Below are 17,413 nucleotides of genomic sequence, written 5' to 3' on the forward strand. Positions count from 1 at the left end.
ACAAGAAAAAATATGACCAAAATGTAGTCTAAATCAAGACATGTACACAGAAACCACAAGAAAAATCAAATCAAACAAAAGAAATATTTCTTAAAGAGAATCAATTCAGGAAGTCTATGAATAAAAATCCCAGAGAAGAATGCAAGTCCACATAATTGCGAAGATCACAAACTTATGCCATTCCTTTTCAGGGAAAACCTTCTCTTGTTATGTACATAACCATAACCAAAAGCAAATTACTATAAGAGGAAACAAAAAGGTAGAGCTCTTTACACCTTTCACACACCCCCTATTTTATCCCCTTCTCCAGATTTTATTCATTTACATCATTGAGACCAATCCCCAGCCTTTTCTTTTTCTTCTTTTTTCCCTTTTGAATCTCCAGTATACACCGCCACTTCAAATCAGAAGAAAGATATTGTAAAAATATATCACTGGGATATTGTTTCATCCTCTTTTTATCATTTGATGGAACTCCTCGAGTTATTTACCTCGGCTGAGGACCTAGAAAAGAGAATGATCTTGCAGGTTGCGTAGGCGGAGTGGGAGTCCTGGGAGTCCTGGGCGAAGGGGAAAATGTCTGCGAACGATGTAGCATCTCAACCATTGAAGGGGTCTGGTAAGCATGGACGAGGCTAGTCAAGTCCGTCGAGTCTCCACGTGCTGTTGCTCTCTGCCATGAATGTGAGCTCAGCCCTGACAGCAAATAAGCACGCCCTGACACTTCATACCTCTGCTGGGTGGCCATCCTCTCCTGCATCTCCCTCAGCTCTGCATCCAGAGCCAAGCAAAGTTGGTCACCAGATTGTCCCGCCAGGGATTCAAATAGTTTCCTCCTCTGATCCTCAAGTATTGATACTGCCTCGGAGAAAGCACCACACTCGGCAGCAGCCCTTGCTTTCGACATGGCCTCAGCAGCCTGGACACGGTTCCTCTCCCTGTCGACGTCAACTGATGACGTATAAGCCGTGGTGACCTCTGGTCTTTGAATCCTTACTACATCCTCCAGCGTGATACTTTCATTGCAGACCACATCTCTATAGGCACAGCAAACCTTAAGCAGCACCATATCATGGGAGCCAGAGCTGGGTGGAACATTAACAGATACAAGAAAATTCCTGTCTTCATCAGCATAAAGGTCACCCACAGTAATTGATGCAGACCGTGCATCATCTGCCAGCTTATTTGTATAGTTTCCTGATTTCACTGCAGCAAGTTGCACACCAGGGTGTACGGACTCCGCCACCACCAACATCTCTTTCACAACCACACTCAGGAGCCCGCCAATGCACTGAGCAAATGCATCTTGAATCTCAACTTCAGATTCGATAAAAGAAAATGTCCCGCCAGAAATCTCAGAGATTGAGTGCATCACGGTGGAGTCATGGTCTGCACCAAACCCAAAAGCATGAACTGGTATCTGCTGGGCTATGTCGCCAAGAATGGAGGATGGAACAAGTGATCTGTAATCTGGATGTAACTGGAAACTTCTACTCAAACTCGAGTTCAGAGTGTAAGTGTCCTGCCCATCAGAGAGAAGTATCATGCTGCAGACTGGGTTCTGCTCCGTCCGTTCCTTGATTACTTTGGCACCTTTCCGGAGGCCATCTGCAATGTTGGTGCCACCACAAGATATTAATGAATTGACAGCATGCAGCGCCTGCTGCCTGCCAGTGTCTGTCATCCGTTGAAGGTGGAAGAGCCGACGTGCAGTTGATGAGAAAGCAATAACTGAAAGCCGATCAAGTGGGCCAAGATTTTGGATCACAAAACTCATGGCACGTTTTAAAAGTGCTAGCTTTGTGCCTGCCATGCTTCCACTAACATCAATTACAGCGATCAGGTCTACAGGAGCACGAGATGTTTGCGAAGTTGCAGAGCCGACATTTTGGTTTCTGCAAGCACGAGGGGCCTCTAAGTGTATCAGCACAGTGAAGTTCTCCTGGGAGGCTGATTGTGGAATGGATGAGAATTCTGGATATAATTTGATTTCTACTGTTCTGGTACATCCTTGCTGGGCAGTTTCTGCTGTTTCAGATTGCACGTTTAGAGGCTCATCATCATTAAAAGTATGTGGTTCAGAAGCATGGAGGCAAGAAAACCGACGGTGTTGTTGGTTAGTCAAGTCTGCACGAGGAAGCATGTGGACATCTTCTTGTGACTGATTGACTAGGTTTGCTCTCTCACTTCCATGAGAATGTTCAGAGGAAACAGGGGCACGAAAGGGTATTTCCTTCCATTTAGCTCTGCAGATTGGACAGATATAGTTGCCATATTTCACATTGGAGGTAATGCAGTGGAAGTGAAATGTGTGAGAGCATTCTGCAGTGAAGAGTGCATGACCAGGCCCTGCTTTCATTGTGCCAAGACATATGGTGCATGTCTTCTGAAAAGGAGAGTTAAACAGTAAAATGTCAGATAAGTAGAACAAGGTCGTAAATACAAAAGAATATAATCAGTAAATATATAATGTACACAGAAATTAGGTTGCAAAAGCTCATATTTGATGCATGTTGAATCCAAAATTTTGATGATAAAATCAATTGATAAGTTTATGGACTAATAAGTATTTGAGATAAATGACGTAGGAGAAATTTTGATCATGAACTTGAACAATCCAAGCAAATCGTTGAAGCAGGAGAATCAGATGTTGGGTCGAAAAGCATCATGTCAGAGATTGGACATTGGGCCGAAAGGATCGAGTATTACGCCAAGAAGATCGGATGTTGTGGGAGGTCAACATGCCGATGGATCGAGCAATACGCTAAAGGAAAAGACGATACGCCGAAGGCTTAGACGAAGTGCTAGATGAACAGATGACATGCCGGACAACGTGTTGAAGGCTTCATGATTGTAATTAGAATTGTTGAGTCTTAATCGAAGTCATTTAGAGTCTAATTGAGTTGGTTTTGGGGCGTAACCATGCCAACTTGATTAGGAGTCCATTGGTCTTGAACCAGAGTTGAATTGGGCCTGTTGGAAGGCCAATTCAGTGACCTGGGATTGGGCTGGGCAATGGTACCTCCTGTGAGCTGAAAAGCACATACTATGCTTTTCCGAGAATCCCGAAGGTAGTACCACCCAAGCTGGCGGTGATACCGCCAGAGCCTAGGTCCCAAGCTCTGTCAGGCGATAGTACCGTCAATACCCCGAAAACCTAAGAATTTAAATTTTTTGTTCCATTTTTGAAGCCATTTGGTATCTATAAATACCCCACTCATGCTTGCTTGGTGAAAACACAAAAACCTTGTGATTTGAAGTGTGTAAACTCACTTGAAAAGTATTGAGTCTCTTCCTCCGTGAGTTGGTTATTCTAAGGAAGGTATGAGGTTTTCTTATAAAATAAAGGTATGAAAGTTCTCTCGTAAGCCTGTGAAAAGAAGAAAGAGTTGTAACAAGAACAATTGATCTTCATCCATTGAAAATAAGATCAGTAATGAAAGTCGATGGCCTCAAGGGAAGATGAATCGAGAGTGGACATAAGTCGGAACGACCGAACTATTATAAATCTGGTTTGAATTTCTCTTTATGATTTTCCTTGTTATTACTAACTGATTTAGTTACTCACTATCCTTACTCACATTCTAAGTTAAACACATTTTCGATACGTATTTTTCGATTGAAAATTTTCAAAACGAAACTTTATTTCGAAAGCACTAATTCACACCCCCCTGCCCCTTTTTACGATCCTAACAATGCCATCAGCACATAAGGAAAACAAAATAATAAAAGCTCTAAAGCCTTTTTGCATCTAATTTTAAATAACTTGAAAATGTGTAATGCTAAAGATTCAAAATCACTCAAGCATTAGAAAGCAAACAGGTGACACAAGGGGTTTAATCACATAAAAGTGGGATTTACAAAAAAGCATGTCTAGCTCTGGTTCAAAAATAATATCCATGTGCTTTGATAATGGAGTTTTTCTTGACATTTAATGAGACAACTTGTGTCAAAACATGGAATGATACCATAGTTAATGTGAAACAATTTAAAGAATGGACAAGTTGTTATGCCACAATACAACAGCTTCTTCGGAACCACAAAATAAGCCAAGTCTAACATCATTCACAATATGATGTCAACTTTAAAATGTGGAAGCATAGTTATGATAACTATACATCTGTTCTCATCACTTAAAAGATGTGTCAGAACTTCTTAAATTATAACCTGCAATGGAAAATATATACAACTGCATTTTGTTACAAACAATAACATAAGGAAGAAAAAATAATATTTTTTTATTCAAGAACCTACTGGGCTGTTGTAGTTCATCCCAGTCTATGCATATTCTATACAAGTCTCAGTTTCTGTCCTTAAACACATAACAATCTTTTAAACAGATTAATCTAAAATTATAAATACAAATTGAAAATTGGAAGAATTGGAATTTAAATCGAATGAGAAGATCGCTCCTTCGCAATCCGACTGACAACAGTTCAAATCATGAAACTTGTCTCTATTTGTGAGGGTGGCTACGTATGTTGGCACTTCACTACGTTCATTTTAAGTTAGAATTAATAAACTCATACACCCAAGATGACTAAGTAGCAGAAACCATATTAGCAGCCAAAAAGTTGGTCGCACAGACCTTACAGATGCACATATAAACAATTCAATGTTACAATTTTCATATAGAGGAATGCAAAAGGAGAGAGTTGTAGATCTGTATAATTCTATGTGAAACACAAAACTCCATTGTTATATTATCTACTAATGAGATATCCCTATTTCATCACTGAAAGCAAACTAAAAAAATTTGGAATCTTGGACATGAAAAAGATTAAAAAAAACGAAGTACAGATCAATCTCAACTGAATGCTAGAATTTACTCGTATATTTGTACGAAAGAACTTTTTGCAATCCACCGAAAGCTCAGAGTAAGAAGACCGTAAGTTAAAAGTAAGAAGGCATCAAGAAGCCATCAAAGCCACATAATATGTTGTGAGACAAAAGCAATATTCAATGATCCCTTTTCTCAATCGGTTTGCTTTACAATATTTCGGAATTAAGTCGAAAATGCAATAAGTGATTATGTCGTGCTCCTTATTTACCCCCGAATCTCGGTAGTGATGCATGATCAAAGAAAGGGGGAAAAAACGATTTTTAATCATTCCGAACACAGAGGAAGAAAAATCGCGATATCGAAAGAAACCTCACAAGCATAAAGTGCATTTCCAAGTCGATCAACTACCAGATGCGGTATCGAGAGAACGAAAAAAGAAATCACAAAAATGAGAACCTTTGAGGATCTGCTTCCCGATCTGAAAAGCCAACGGCTTTTGGAGGACGGCGTCGGCGTCGGCATCGGCGTCGTCAGCATCCGCACCGACCCACCCGGAGAAGAGGCCTCCGAGAAGGCGGCGCCCGAGGCCCTCCCGCCGCCTGCTGCGGCCTCGCCCGTCCGAGACCCACCGTCGCAGTCGCCATCATCGTCGTCCTCCGCCGACGACGTGGGGCCGTCGACGGTAAGATCGAACCCGAGCGCGCTCTTCGCCTTCCTCCACAAGCTCCCCATCGCCTCTCCTGCTCTTCTCGCCAAGGATGTCTTAAAAAAATCTCGTCAAAAACCAGATCAAGACGACACCTTTTGACTCAATCGCGTTTCTTAGGGCAAAAAGATCGGATCATGAAACTAGGGTTCCAAAATCTCTTCTTCAATATCGCTATTGCTTCGGAGAAAATTAAAAGCAGCGGCTTTGGCATGCAGAAGAATGACGGCGAATAGACCGAGGAGGGAATGGGTTCCTCCGCCAGAGGAGGAAGTCGGCACTGCAGTAAGACTTATAGAAGAGAGAGAGGGTAGCGTTTGGCGTTTGACCTTCGGAGGATTCTTTTGGGGAGACGCGGACGTGAGGAAATGGTCGATCTCAACAGCGGAACCCGTGATCTTTTGGAATTCCTGATATATCCCTGCTTTTTAGTTCGATCCATAGAAATGCCATCCGCGGACGAACGCGTTTCCCGCACATTGTTCTGACATTATTTGGTGAGAAAAATGATTTACCACTTTTATTTCAATTTTTTATTAGGCGAATTCTTCGAAATTTGTTTTTAAAAAACTTCCTAATTTTTCAGAATTATTTTTATCTAATGTCTGAAATATCCCAATTATGTTTTGTATACTACATTCTTTTTTTATATAATTATGTTTTGCATACTACATTATAATATTTTTCAATAATACAAAAATATTATATTAAAAAATAAATATTATGTTAAAATATTATAAATATGATATTTTAATTATATTATAGATTTTATATTATTAAAATTAATATGTTAAGAACATTGTGTTTACAAAATTTGTACATAGTATTTTTTGTACTATATTATAATAATTTTTAATATTATTAAAAAATATTATAACATAATGTAAATTATTTCAGGTATTGGGAAAAAAAAAAGGGAGTAGTTAGAAAATTTTAGAAATGAGAGGAAAAACTCAATAACATTTGGCTCATTTGATCTTTACAGTATTTTTCAATAATATTTATAATAATTTTATTATAATACTAAAAATACTATAAATCACTCATAAATTAGCAAAATATTGTATTTTTATATTTGTATTTAGTTTGGTAGAGATTAGGAGCCTATTTAGATCGTTGAGGGTGTTTTCAAGTAACATTTATAGTATTTTGTTATGATGACCAAAATACTATAAGATGCTAAAAATATTATAATAGAGGCATGAAAAATTTTGAGAGATAGTTTATATATTTTTTAAATTAGGAGTATTATTTGAAAAAAAAAAATTAAAATTAGAGATACTGATTGAAAAAATTCTAAAATATGAGATTTTTTAAAGAAAAATCGCCCTACTATTTGAGAAAAAAAAATTAAAATTAGAGATACCGATTAAAAAATCTAAAATATGATTTTTTTAGAAAAATCACAGTAGCATGTGAGATAACTCTATCTCACTACCAGAATGGAAATAGGGTGCTAATTCACAATTGACTCACTTGCCGGCTTAAATCGGATTTCCGGGTTTTGTGTTTTGGCACCTTCGTGAAAGATTGCCGATTTTTTTTTTTTTTACTCTTTTGTTACCTTTTTAAGAAAATATTTTTTTCTTAAATTATTGTGAAGTTAGATAGTGATTATCACAACAAGGAGGCAACAAGAGATAGTGAGCGACGACTACATCAATAGGGAGCATGAGATAACGATCGACAATAAAATTGTGAAGAAAGAAAAAATAATAATAATACAAAGCTTCTTGATCGTTATCATTTGATGTCTCTATTTTCTTTTAATTTTCTAAATATCCCTAAGCGAAAGCAATCATAATACGATGAAAACAATATGCATTAACACGATAAGGTCAAAAGGGCAAGGCTTAAAGCAAGGCCTTGTAGAAGCAAATGTGGCTGTCACAATAGATTAAAGCGATTGGACAAAAACGATAAGATAAAGATAACCATGATAGAATTAAAATAGTGAGACAGGGGATGATCATGGCATGATAAAAAGTGATGAGATGCATAACGAACGAAAATGATATGACTCCGGATGGGATGAAGGTGGTCACATGACGAGATATATTTAGGATATCAAAAAAATATATACACTAAATAAAAAATTGCAAATAAAAGTATAATAAAATAAGATAAGATATATATATATAATTTAAAAACGAGACTGCACAAAAATACATCACTATCTTCTGATGAGAATAAATAGATGAATTATAAGTTAAGTTTGTGTGCCACTAAACAAGAGTAAAAAAAATATATATATAGGTTGATTTCTCTGGAATATTATATTTAGGATTAAAATAAAATCATGTTCCTAATTTAGTACCAGCAGAAGAAGGTACTTTTGACACACTTGAATACCTAAAGTCACTCCATTTTCATGAGGTTCTCACATGATTTTTATTCTTATAGTGTAGAGTATACTTCACAACACTGCCACTGAGATTAATTTGGCAACAAGTGGGTAGCATCTGATTCTACCACCATTCTCAGTAGTCACATCTTAATCACCACCAAACACTCATCAGGCCCACTAGCCATGCACATCCACAGCCATCCTTGTGACGCTGCATGCAGGGAGGGGATGACATGACTTCCTTGGTTAAGCTCCCTTAAACTTTTATGTTGACTTGCCCGACATTTGATTGAATGGTGCTACACCTGAAATCATGATCTCCCTTTCCTCCCCAGAATGGCAGACAAGTGTGTTGATCACATATGCTTTAAAAAGGAGGGATCATGAATTGTACTCTTCCCTTGTCGAGAGGAGAATTTTGCTTTCCACCGAAGCGAGCACAGCCTTTTCATTTTAGAAAAGAAGACTTCATGGTGGTCGTATGTTTTCAAGTGGGGATGTGAAGCTCCACTCAGCTGTTTGGATACTGGTCATCTTCGAGCTGAGAATCTCATGAAAGGTAGAATCCTCTGATACCCATCACAGTCTAAGCTGATGGGAAATAAGAGAACTAATCTTCTCATCTTGGATGTATATATTGAAACATGTTGAGTTTTCCTGAAACCCTAAAACATCTGAAAGCAAATCATGTTAATGTTAGACCTGTCCATCTAATCCACCATCTGAAATATAAGTGAAACATATAATACCATGAGATCATTTGATACTAACCAATGAAACGTAGCATTTAAAACTGACGACAAAATGAACCTCATAAGTTGATAGAAAGGATGAACAGAGAGTCGTTTAAATCATATCATACATTGATTTGATATTTAAAGGCATTGCACAGCCGAAAAATAAAGACACGAGTTATTTAAGAAAACTACTTATGATTATTAATGTCTTTGAGTACAATCCTTTCTACATAACAAGAAAGTAACAACTCTTGAACTTATGGGTTCATGTTTCTAATATAACACAGACCAAAACTTTGAATAGACATGGGCCCTCGTAGACTGGTTTAATCTAAGAACATGTCACCACATTATCTGGTTTAATCTCACATATCTTTCGAGTCAGACGTCTCCAGTTCCTTCTTGCATATCAGTGAACCTCGTGAGTTGCAAGGATGAGCATTACATAAAAGCCGATTGGAGATTCAAGATAAGACCTTAAAGCAAACTAGAATTCATGAGGCCCCTCTACTCGTGAGCAAGTCTTTGCAAGCTGGTGTAAGCATGTAGGAGCAATAAACACAAAGTCACATTTAGGTATGGCTCCATTCAAGCATAAAGCACCGTGCCCAGATCGGGGGGCCAACCTGTGTGCCAAGAATTGCAAACTGTCAATTTATGTGGTTAAACCCGGCAGAAATTACACAAAATATGCACCTACGATGCACTCTGGAGATGCAATCTGTAACAGTCACGTAGTTGAGCCGCGATGACTCTCACAACCTGGACAGTTGTGCAAACTCTCATGGATATAAATATCACAGTCAAGGCAGAAACGTTGGTTGCATTTTGGACAGGACACATGGGGAGCGGGTTTGCTTCCTGCAAAGATCATGTCATTAAGCATATATAGAAATTTTCACAAATGAAAGAATGTCAATGGATGAAGCTTAATCAAGTAAAAACCATCAAGGAGCATCATTTCATGGAGTATGGCACACATCCTGACACACCATAGCATGACTACATGTCAAATAGTCTAGGCAATCTTGGTGGTCAACTTAAAACCCACACAACCTACTAGATGCTTAGAGTACTTCAGGCAACAAGTTCATCACAAAATCACTAACATCGTTTTTCAAAGTTAGATAAAGCATGTGTGCCGTAAAAGCTTCTTACTATTTCTTGGCAAACTAGAGTTTTGATATACCTTGACTCATTCAAGCAATACTGGCAATCCAAAGCACTTGAAAAATAATTGCAAGTTAGAAAGATACTAGACCAAAAAAGACAAAATTAGAGATCTGACGCATAACATTATCATCTTAACTTGAGCATGTATGAACTTACACGCTACAGGCATATCAAGTTAATGTTTCCATGAACCAGACATAGAGTAAGCGGTCCAAGTGAGTATTAAACATTTAGAGACTGGTTTACTAAGAAGCTCATGATAATGATGGTAACAACATGCATGACTGAAAAGGAATCAACATTGTGAAACTCATTCTATATTGTGGAGGTCTATGAAAATGAGGACTCAACTGGTTCTCTTTTTTATTTATTTTATAAGGTCATTCAGAGGACTTAAAAGACACCAAGAGAAATCCAAATAATTCACACTTCCGATTTTTGGTGTTCTGTAAGAATAATGACACTACAGTCTGGAATAATTCTAATTTTTAGAATTTCGTATGTTAGCCTCCCTATATATAGGTAAGGCTGCTGCTTATGTCGATTCTTCCTGGACCCTGCATTGGTGAAAACCTCGTGACTGCATGATCCATTTGGTTCGACACACAAAACAACACAACCAAAATATTCTGCAATCATAACATAAAAATGAACTAACACGACAAGATGAATATTTATTTTAAGCTGTAATTTCACAGTACCATAAATACCCTTATAAAACTTCCAATCTTCTGTGAATATTCTTAGAAAATATGATAGACACCCTTCTAAATAAATTATTTTCATTAATAAATACAAAAATTTTATACCATGCGGTCTAAGTATGTTAGCTGCTATCAGAATCCTATGCTTCTTTAAAGTGAAGTTAATCTTGCAAAAGGGAAATAGAAGACTGCCACTTTACCATTTATACTATGCACACTATCCTATCATAAATTTTCTTAATTTGTTTACAAGACAAGGATAAGGCTTAATAGGTGATGCACTTACCATGGCTGAGAAGGCTCTGTTGGCATCCATAACAAGTTTGTGCTAACTTCTGACTAAGTTTAAATGGAACAACAGATGACACCTCATTAAATGGTGTCACTGGGAAAAGATGATGATAAGATCTTGCTAGATGAGGAGAAGAGACCAAGGTCAAGCCACAAATTCGACATTCAGCTGGTAGTTCACAGACACGTGCTTTACATCTTGGGCAGGTGTAACCCCCACCAATCTTTACGTCTTTGTGACAAGAACATATAGCAATAACACCCTCTGCTCCTCTTTGAGGAAAACCCATCTTGATCAAATTAGCAGCTGCATATTCTGCTATTGCTGGAGGCGGTGGTGCATGTTCCAATAGCAACTCCTTAAAATGGGACTGTCAGGATAAATTGCAACATGTCATCATCACAAAAAAGGCCCACATACTGAGGTAAAGACAAGTGAATATTTCTTACCTCATCCAATGCCACGGTATAGGAACCCCCAGTCTCTTCGCACAGATGTTTACATATGAAAATTTCTGCTGATAGGCCAATTACAGAACATCTAATTTTAGCGTTCTTGCAATTTTTTATCGTTTCCATTATATCCCCTGGATCACATGTATTGCGAGCAGAGTACAAGATTAAGACTTCACGGTGACCATAAGATGGGATTTGGCTCAGATATCCATGGATAAGCTCTAATGCATTTTGCAAAGAAGCATCGCCTGAGCATTCAAGTTTGCCCATTAGAGCTTTAATCTGCGATTCTGGGCTGCCTCCTATGTCTGTGAGTCGATGAGCGACACCATCTTTTATGGTCACAAGACCAATATGAGATAATGGATTCTGATCGAAGAACTCCCTAATAAAAGCCTCTGCACATTTGGCAACTGCAACCATTCGACTAGGGCGATAATCTGTCTCTGAAGCTGCCTGCATTGTTCAGAGTAGTTGTTAGTAATTAACACAGATCTAACGCTTCAGCTGCATAGAAAAGGCTCTTATTGTGTGAATTCAATGTTGCAGAATCCAAAGTTTATGTTATTAAAACAGAACAACTACATGGAGGCATGATATATAGGAAAAAAAATGCTGGTCTATTTGACTTTGTAGACCAGACCCAAAGAAAGGCCAAACAAGTTCAAAGAACATATTTGGTTGCAATTTGATACGGAGATCTTCCTAAATTCTGTGAATTGCCACACAAGCTGTTACTTGTCTTTCTGCCTTAAATTCAAATCTTACTGGTGCAGAACCTGAGGAACAGCATAGTACATCTGTATGAAAAACATGAGCATTTATCCTAATGCAGATAAAATGTGGTGTGTCCTTTACAGGAGTTGTGATCACTCATAGATAATTGCAGTCAGCACTCTCATTCATCTTGGTCATAGACACAATATGCAACATTCACCAACACAACACACAGGTGGAAGTATGATAGAGCCAACTTATTTTGTTCAAGCGTAATAATAATATGAAGGAAATTCAAGAGAAGCGGTTACAAGAAAGATTTGAATCATCAAATATTCTGAAGCACCTCCATTTGAAATGCAAACTTTCTTGATTGTCAATACAAAGATTTATAACATGAAAAGTACTGTACTGGTTGGCAATTTCTTGATTGTCAATACAAAGATTTATAACATGAAAAGTACTGTACTGGATGGCAATTATTGAGGTTCAGAAAAATCTTATTAACATTAAAATATGGTTACAATAGTTGTAAACCACAAAAGAAGTTATGGAATCACGGAATCACGAGTATCTAAATGACTCTGAACATCATTAGGAAATCTTCATTCCTGTCGACCAAAGCCCATTAGAAGAATAGTCTTGACAAACAAAGAGAAGCCCACTTTTCAGGAATGTGTCAGCAGAGATCACACAGATCACTCAAGCAGGTTCCTGTATTGACTTCTCTGATTGTTAGAACAATTAATTTGCCCAAGAATGCATCCTTTGTATAAATTTTATCACTTCCAGATCTTTCCTAATTGAGATGTGGACCATAATCATTTGATCCCTCAACAAAAAACTCCTTATTTCTACAACATAAACAATTCAAGCTGGCTAAAAAGTACATGTAAATATAGAACCTAGGAACTCCTTTCCAATGTCTGAATAGGTCACAATTGTTGCGACCGACCAATGACTTCAGAAGTCCAGTGTCGTTCTAGCAGGAATCTCCAAGCCGATCCCAATCCAGTCCAAAAGCGCCACATTCTTTTGTAGCAGCAAAGTTCCCAAAAGGAATGACACCGCTCCAAATCCAGTCCAAAGAAACATAGGCACGCAATTATTTGCAGAGACTCGACCAAGAGTGTTGGTGGAAGAGCAGGAGGAGGAGGAGGAGGAGACGCACCCGAGAGAGGTCGACGACAAGGTAGAGGTATCGGATGAGGCCCTTCTGGATCCTGGACGCGGCGGAGGCGGCAGACTTCTGTAGGAGGCGACGGCGGTACTGGGCGTGGACGAGGGTCTTGGTGTCGATGGGGCGTAGGAGACCAGACTCGTCCTCCTGCAGATCCTCCCACGATCGCTCGTCAGCGTACGCCCGCTCCCACGCCTCCATCCCCCTCTCATCCTCGTCCTCCTCCTCTTCGTCATCCTCCTCCCCTCCGCGCCTCCGCCTCCTCGTCGCTTCCTCTCCCATGCCGGCGTGATCGAATCGCCGCTGCACCTCCACGCTACCGCTCATGGGGGGCCAACCGGTGAGGCAGGCGGCGTAGCTCCGCTAAAAGAAGCTTCGACTTTTGCCCTCTCGGATTGAAAATTGAGACCGACAAAAGACCGGACCGGATTGTTCAAAAAGACCGGGCCGTTGAATATAATTTATTATTTGCAAAAACATGCATTTTTATTTCTTTATTTTAAAAAATACAAATAAACATATGTTATATTTTCTCTTATTTTAATTATATTCAGAGCATCTCTATTTTTTTATGGATTTAAACAAAAATACATCAACTTATACTCTTATTTACTCAGCATTTTATATGGGGGATAATTAAATTTAATAATTAATTATTATAAAATTATATATAAACATAAAATGATGCAAATAATTGTGAGATAGTTTGATGAAAGTTTAAGTTAGTTTAATAGAAGTTAATCATGTTACATTCTAAATTGAAGTAACACTCGATCATTGAATGCATTCAAATAATCTATAATTTCAATAATTATTTATAATATAATTCTAAAAAAAATATGATACTATTATCTTAGTGCTATCTCTCGGTAATTATGTGAAAATTTATTTTGGTTTGGCAAAAGTTGATAAAATTACGATAATGGTATAAATTCAAGGAATTTTAAATATTGATAATTAATTATCATAAATTATATAAAAAAAAGTATTAATCATCTGAGAATCACATTTTGGTTATTATGTGAAAGTTTAAGATGACTTAGTAGAAACTGATCTAATTATATTCGAAATTAAATTTAATTACACTCGATCATAAATTTTTTTTGATTTTAATTCATTTGATTCGTGAGTTTTTTATATCATTTGTCAAAAAACGAGCACTCAAAATAAAACGAACAAAAAGCATAGTAAAATGAAAAAGGATAAGATTTTTTCGATAGGATACCCTTATTGTTACACTAAGTCAACTATATCATTTATAGAGCATTTAATAGTTAATTTTTGATAAATTATTTATCTTCGAGCAAAAATATATTCAAAAATAAAATCAAAATTTTTGAGTTGATTTAGTGAAATTTATTTTAATTATATTTTAAAATTAAACTAAATTATACTTATCATAAAACCTCTCTAATTTTAATATATCTGGTTCAAGAGTTTTTCTCGATAAAAACAAACAAGAGGGCCTCGTTTGATAAAAATATATTAACATGAGCTTTTCTCACTATAATATTCTTATTTTTATACTCGAGTGTACTATATTATTATAAAACAAGACTAATTATATACTATCTCATGTAGTTATATCCTCTTAATATCATAGTCTTTGAACTTAAAAATTTATATTGTAATCCCTATAGTGATAAAAGTGAAATATCTACGTTATACTATAATCCCTATAACGATAAAATTTATATAATTAGTTTTACTAATGAAAATATAAAAATAATATATAAAAAGATAATTTTAATATTCTAATTATGTTTCATTGCTAGGGTTATATGTAATTGTTTTGGATGAAAAGAAAATAATGAATTGAGGTAAAGGGAAATGAGGAAGAGGATGACGCATATACTAATGCATAAGAGTTATTTTTTAATAAATTATATTTTTTCGAGCAAAAAATATTTTTAAAAATAAAATTTTAGCAAGGAAAATAAAATTTGATATTTTTTAAGAAATATCAAATTTAACTATTTTAAACTTTATTAACCCTCATGAAAACCTCAAAATTGAAAAGCACTTTAAAGACTCAATTTGCAAGCGCTTAAAAGCACGTGTTCATTGTAGAAAATCTCATATTATTTTCTTCTCCTTATTTTTTAATTTAATAAATTCCTTTGTGTTATTATAATAGCTCACAATTATCCTTTTGAGTTAAAATAGCTAATATCCTCCATATCACTATATCTAATTGTTAGGAACGAGTCGACGCTAAGAGAGGGGTTGAATTAGTGTAGCGACGGTAAAACTACATCAGTTCAAAAAACCTTCATACGATAAAAATCGATTTCGACGAAAACCATTTTGGAGAGAGATTAACTTGAAAACGTTTTCATAAAGATTGCTTGAAAGTGTATGGAAGAGCGTAGTTGATGTAAAGCAAGTTATGAGGTTTGCAGTAAAATAAATTCTCAAATATAGAAATGCAGACTAGAGAAGAAGACGTCGATTTTATAGTAGTTCGGTCGTCATGACCTATATCCACTCTACCGATTCCTCTTCCGTCGAGGCCATTAGCATTCACTATCGATCTTCCTTTAATAGGCGAATATCAATCTCCTTCTTACACCGCTCTTCTTCTTTTACCGGGTTTATGAGACAACCCTTACAAGTACTCACTCTTCTCTCAAACTATTATGACACTTAGACTATAAGAGAAGGATTCTTACAAGAGATTACAATAGTGTTTTTCTCTCTTTAAATTCTCTGTGCTTGTGTTTTTTAACCAGGGATGAGAGGGGTATTTATGCCTCAAGTTGATTCAAACTTGGAGTCAAAAAATTTCTCATCCAGGTTTCCTGGGTACGGGCGATACCACCGCTAGTGTGAGTCTGACACTAACACTACACTGGGCGGTACTATCACCTGACAACTTGTCACTAGGCGATACCACCACCTGGCATCGTGCTAAGGGTGGTACCACCGCCCAGACTAGTAGTACCACCGCCTGACACAGTCTCGAAGACTATACCATAATGGTGTCACTTCTTGGGTCATTGTTTGGGCCTTTCATTGGGCGTAACATAATCCTTACATGGGCCCAACTAGCTCATAATTGAGTTGGCCCAATTTCAATCCTAATTATGTGCTAGCTACGAAACTTAAGACATCTAAATAAGTCCATAAGTCTTGGTTTCTTCCGACGAGCTTCCAACGATTGATCTTCCGACAATGTTCTAGTGGACTCCTGGCAAGCTCCTGGACTTCACGATGATCTTCTTGGCAAATTCCAATGAGCTTCTCTGGTAAGCTCCGGAACTTCTTGATCAATTCTGACATAACTTCCAACGAACGTCCAAACTTCCGACAAACTTTTGAACTCCCAACGAAATCATGTCCTTGACTCCGGAACTTTATTTTGCTTTATGTCTTGCTATCATAGTTAATCCTGCATATGTAAAAACACACTTCGATCTAGACAATTATTACTAAGCATAAATCATATTGTCTAGCATGTCATTGGTCCATCGACGCTTCGTTCGATTTTTCGACGCATCGTCCTCTCTTGCGGCCTATTGTCCAATCGGTCAGTTGACCTCCACAACTCCGATATCCTTAGCGCAATATCCGCTTTCTTGGCCCGATGTCTGAAACCATGGCCTAAAGCCTTCTATCGATACCTCGATCGATCATCCGGCTAGACGTCCAATTTTCTAACATGTTTTCCCCCAGCCCAATATGATTCTTCATGCCTTAATTATCTCATCCTGATCGAAGCATCCTACATCACTCAAAGTACAGATTAAATCATAAACAATTATTAATTGATTTCGACATCAAAGATTCAATATGAATTGTGATGTAAGTGAAATATTTTGAGTCAAAGATATAAAAAATATAAATATCCTTAAAATACTTTCAAGCAAACAATATATTAATGTCAATTAGAGATCAATCCAACAGTTTAATTAACAATCATCAACCAAATTATGATAAGTTTATACCAAACAAGTTTGAGTTTAATCAATGGAATTGCTTATCACATTCCAATACGATGAATTTGTACTATTCTCTCTCTCTCTCTCGCTCTCCCAATTAGGGCTTATGCTCACAAGCAAATCAATCCTAAGCCCTACTCGGGAGAGAGAGACAACAAAGCTTACATCACATGCACCGAATGAATGCTTCGCAGCTCAAGCGGAGTAAGCGTACCGCAGCTGAGGACCGATGCGTATGACGCAGTGAGTGCTCGTCACTCCAACACTGAACAGTGGCGTGCCCTGCCGACCGCGGAGTCTCGTCTTTTCCCTGCCTTCAAGCTAACGCTACGCCACCCTTTCTCTCTCTCTCTCTCTCTCTCGCCATCTCCATTGGGA

The 17,413-nt window shown here is 37.4% G+C and overlaps 2 protein-coding genes across 3 annotated transcripts; both read right to left on the reverse strand.

The window, feature by feature from the left end:
• Window positions 1–152: 152 nt before the first annotated feature.
• Window positions 153–5,825, reverse strand: LOC103976539 (E3 ubiquitin-protein ligase WAV3). The gene is made up of 2 exons (XM_009391782.3): window positions 5,240–5,825; window positions 153–2,386 (listed from the first exon to the last, which is right to left on the reverse strand). Exons 1-2 carry the CDS (start codon window positions 5,513–5,515, stop codon window positions 488–490), a joined length of 2,175 nt encoding a protein of 724 aa, XP_009390057.2. The 5' UTR covers window positions 5,516–5,825; the 3' UTR covers window positions 153–487.
• A 2,853-nt stretch (window positions 5,826–8,678) lies between these two features.
• LOC135635059 (general transcription factor IIH subunit 2-like) lies at window positions 8,679–13,491 on the reverse strand. 2 transcript variants are annotated; one of them, XM_065145879.1, is made up of 5 exons: window positions 13,086–13,491; window positions 11,192–11,653; window positions 10,737–11,112; window positions 9,274–9,434; window positions 8,679–9,199 (listed from the first exon to the last, which is right to left on the reverse strand). In XM_065145879.1, exons 1-4 carry the CDS (start codon window positions 13,419–13,421, stop codon window positions 9,304–9,306), a joined length of 1,305 nt encoding a protein of 434 aa, XP_065001951.1. In that variant the 5' UTR covers window positions 13,422–13,491; the 3' UTR covers window positions 8,679–9,199; window positions 9,274–9,303. The 2 variants fall into 2 exon arrangements, with proteins under 2 accessions (XP_065001951.1, XP_065001950.1); XM_065145878.1 differs by having other exon boundaries at window positions 9,270–9,434.
• Between the last annotated feature and the right edge of the window lie 3,922 nt (window positions 13,492–17,413).

This window comes from Musa acuminata, chromosome BXJ3-4, assembly GCF_036884655.1.
Source record: "Musa acuminata AAA Group cultivar baxijiao chromosome BXJ3-4, Cavendish_Baxijiao_AAA, whole genome shotgun sequence".
NCBI lineage: Eukaryota > Viridiplantae > Streptophyta > Magnoliopsida > Zingiberales > Musaceae > Musa > Musa acuminata.

What these genes read in the sequence shown, in the direction of transcription:
- LOC103976539 (XM_009391782.3), bottom strand. Translation starts at nt 5,515, where the DNA reads ATGGGGAGCTTGTGGAGGAAGGCGAAGAGCGCGCTCGGGTTCGATCTT. An exon ending in CGGGAAGCAGATCCTCAAAG is followed by an intron (nt 2,387 to 5,239) that starts GTTCTCATTTTT and finishes TCTCCTTTTCAG; the next exon opens with AAGACATGCACCATATGTCT.
- LOC135635059 (XM_065145879.1), bottom strand. Translation starts at nt 13,421, where the DNA reads ATGAGCGGTAGCGTGGAGGTGCAGCGGCGATTCGATCACGCCGGCATG. An exon ending in ATACCGTGGCATTGGATGAG is followed by an intron (nt 11,113 to 11,191) that starts GTAAGAAATATT and finishes TTATCCTGACAG; the next exon opens with TCCCATTTTAAGGAGTTGCT. An exon ending in ACAGAGCCTTCTCAGCCATG is followed by an intron (nt 9,435 to 10,736) that starts GTAAGTGCATCA and finishes TGATCTTTGCAG; the next exon opens with GAAGCAAACCCGCTCCCCAT.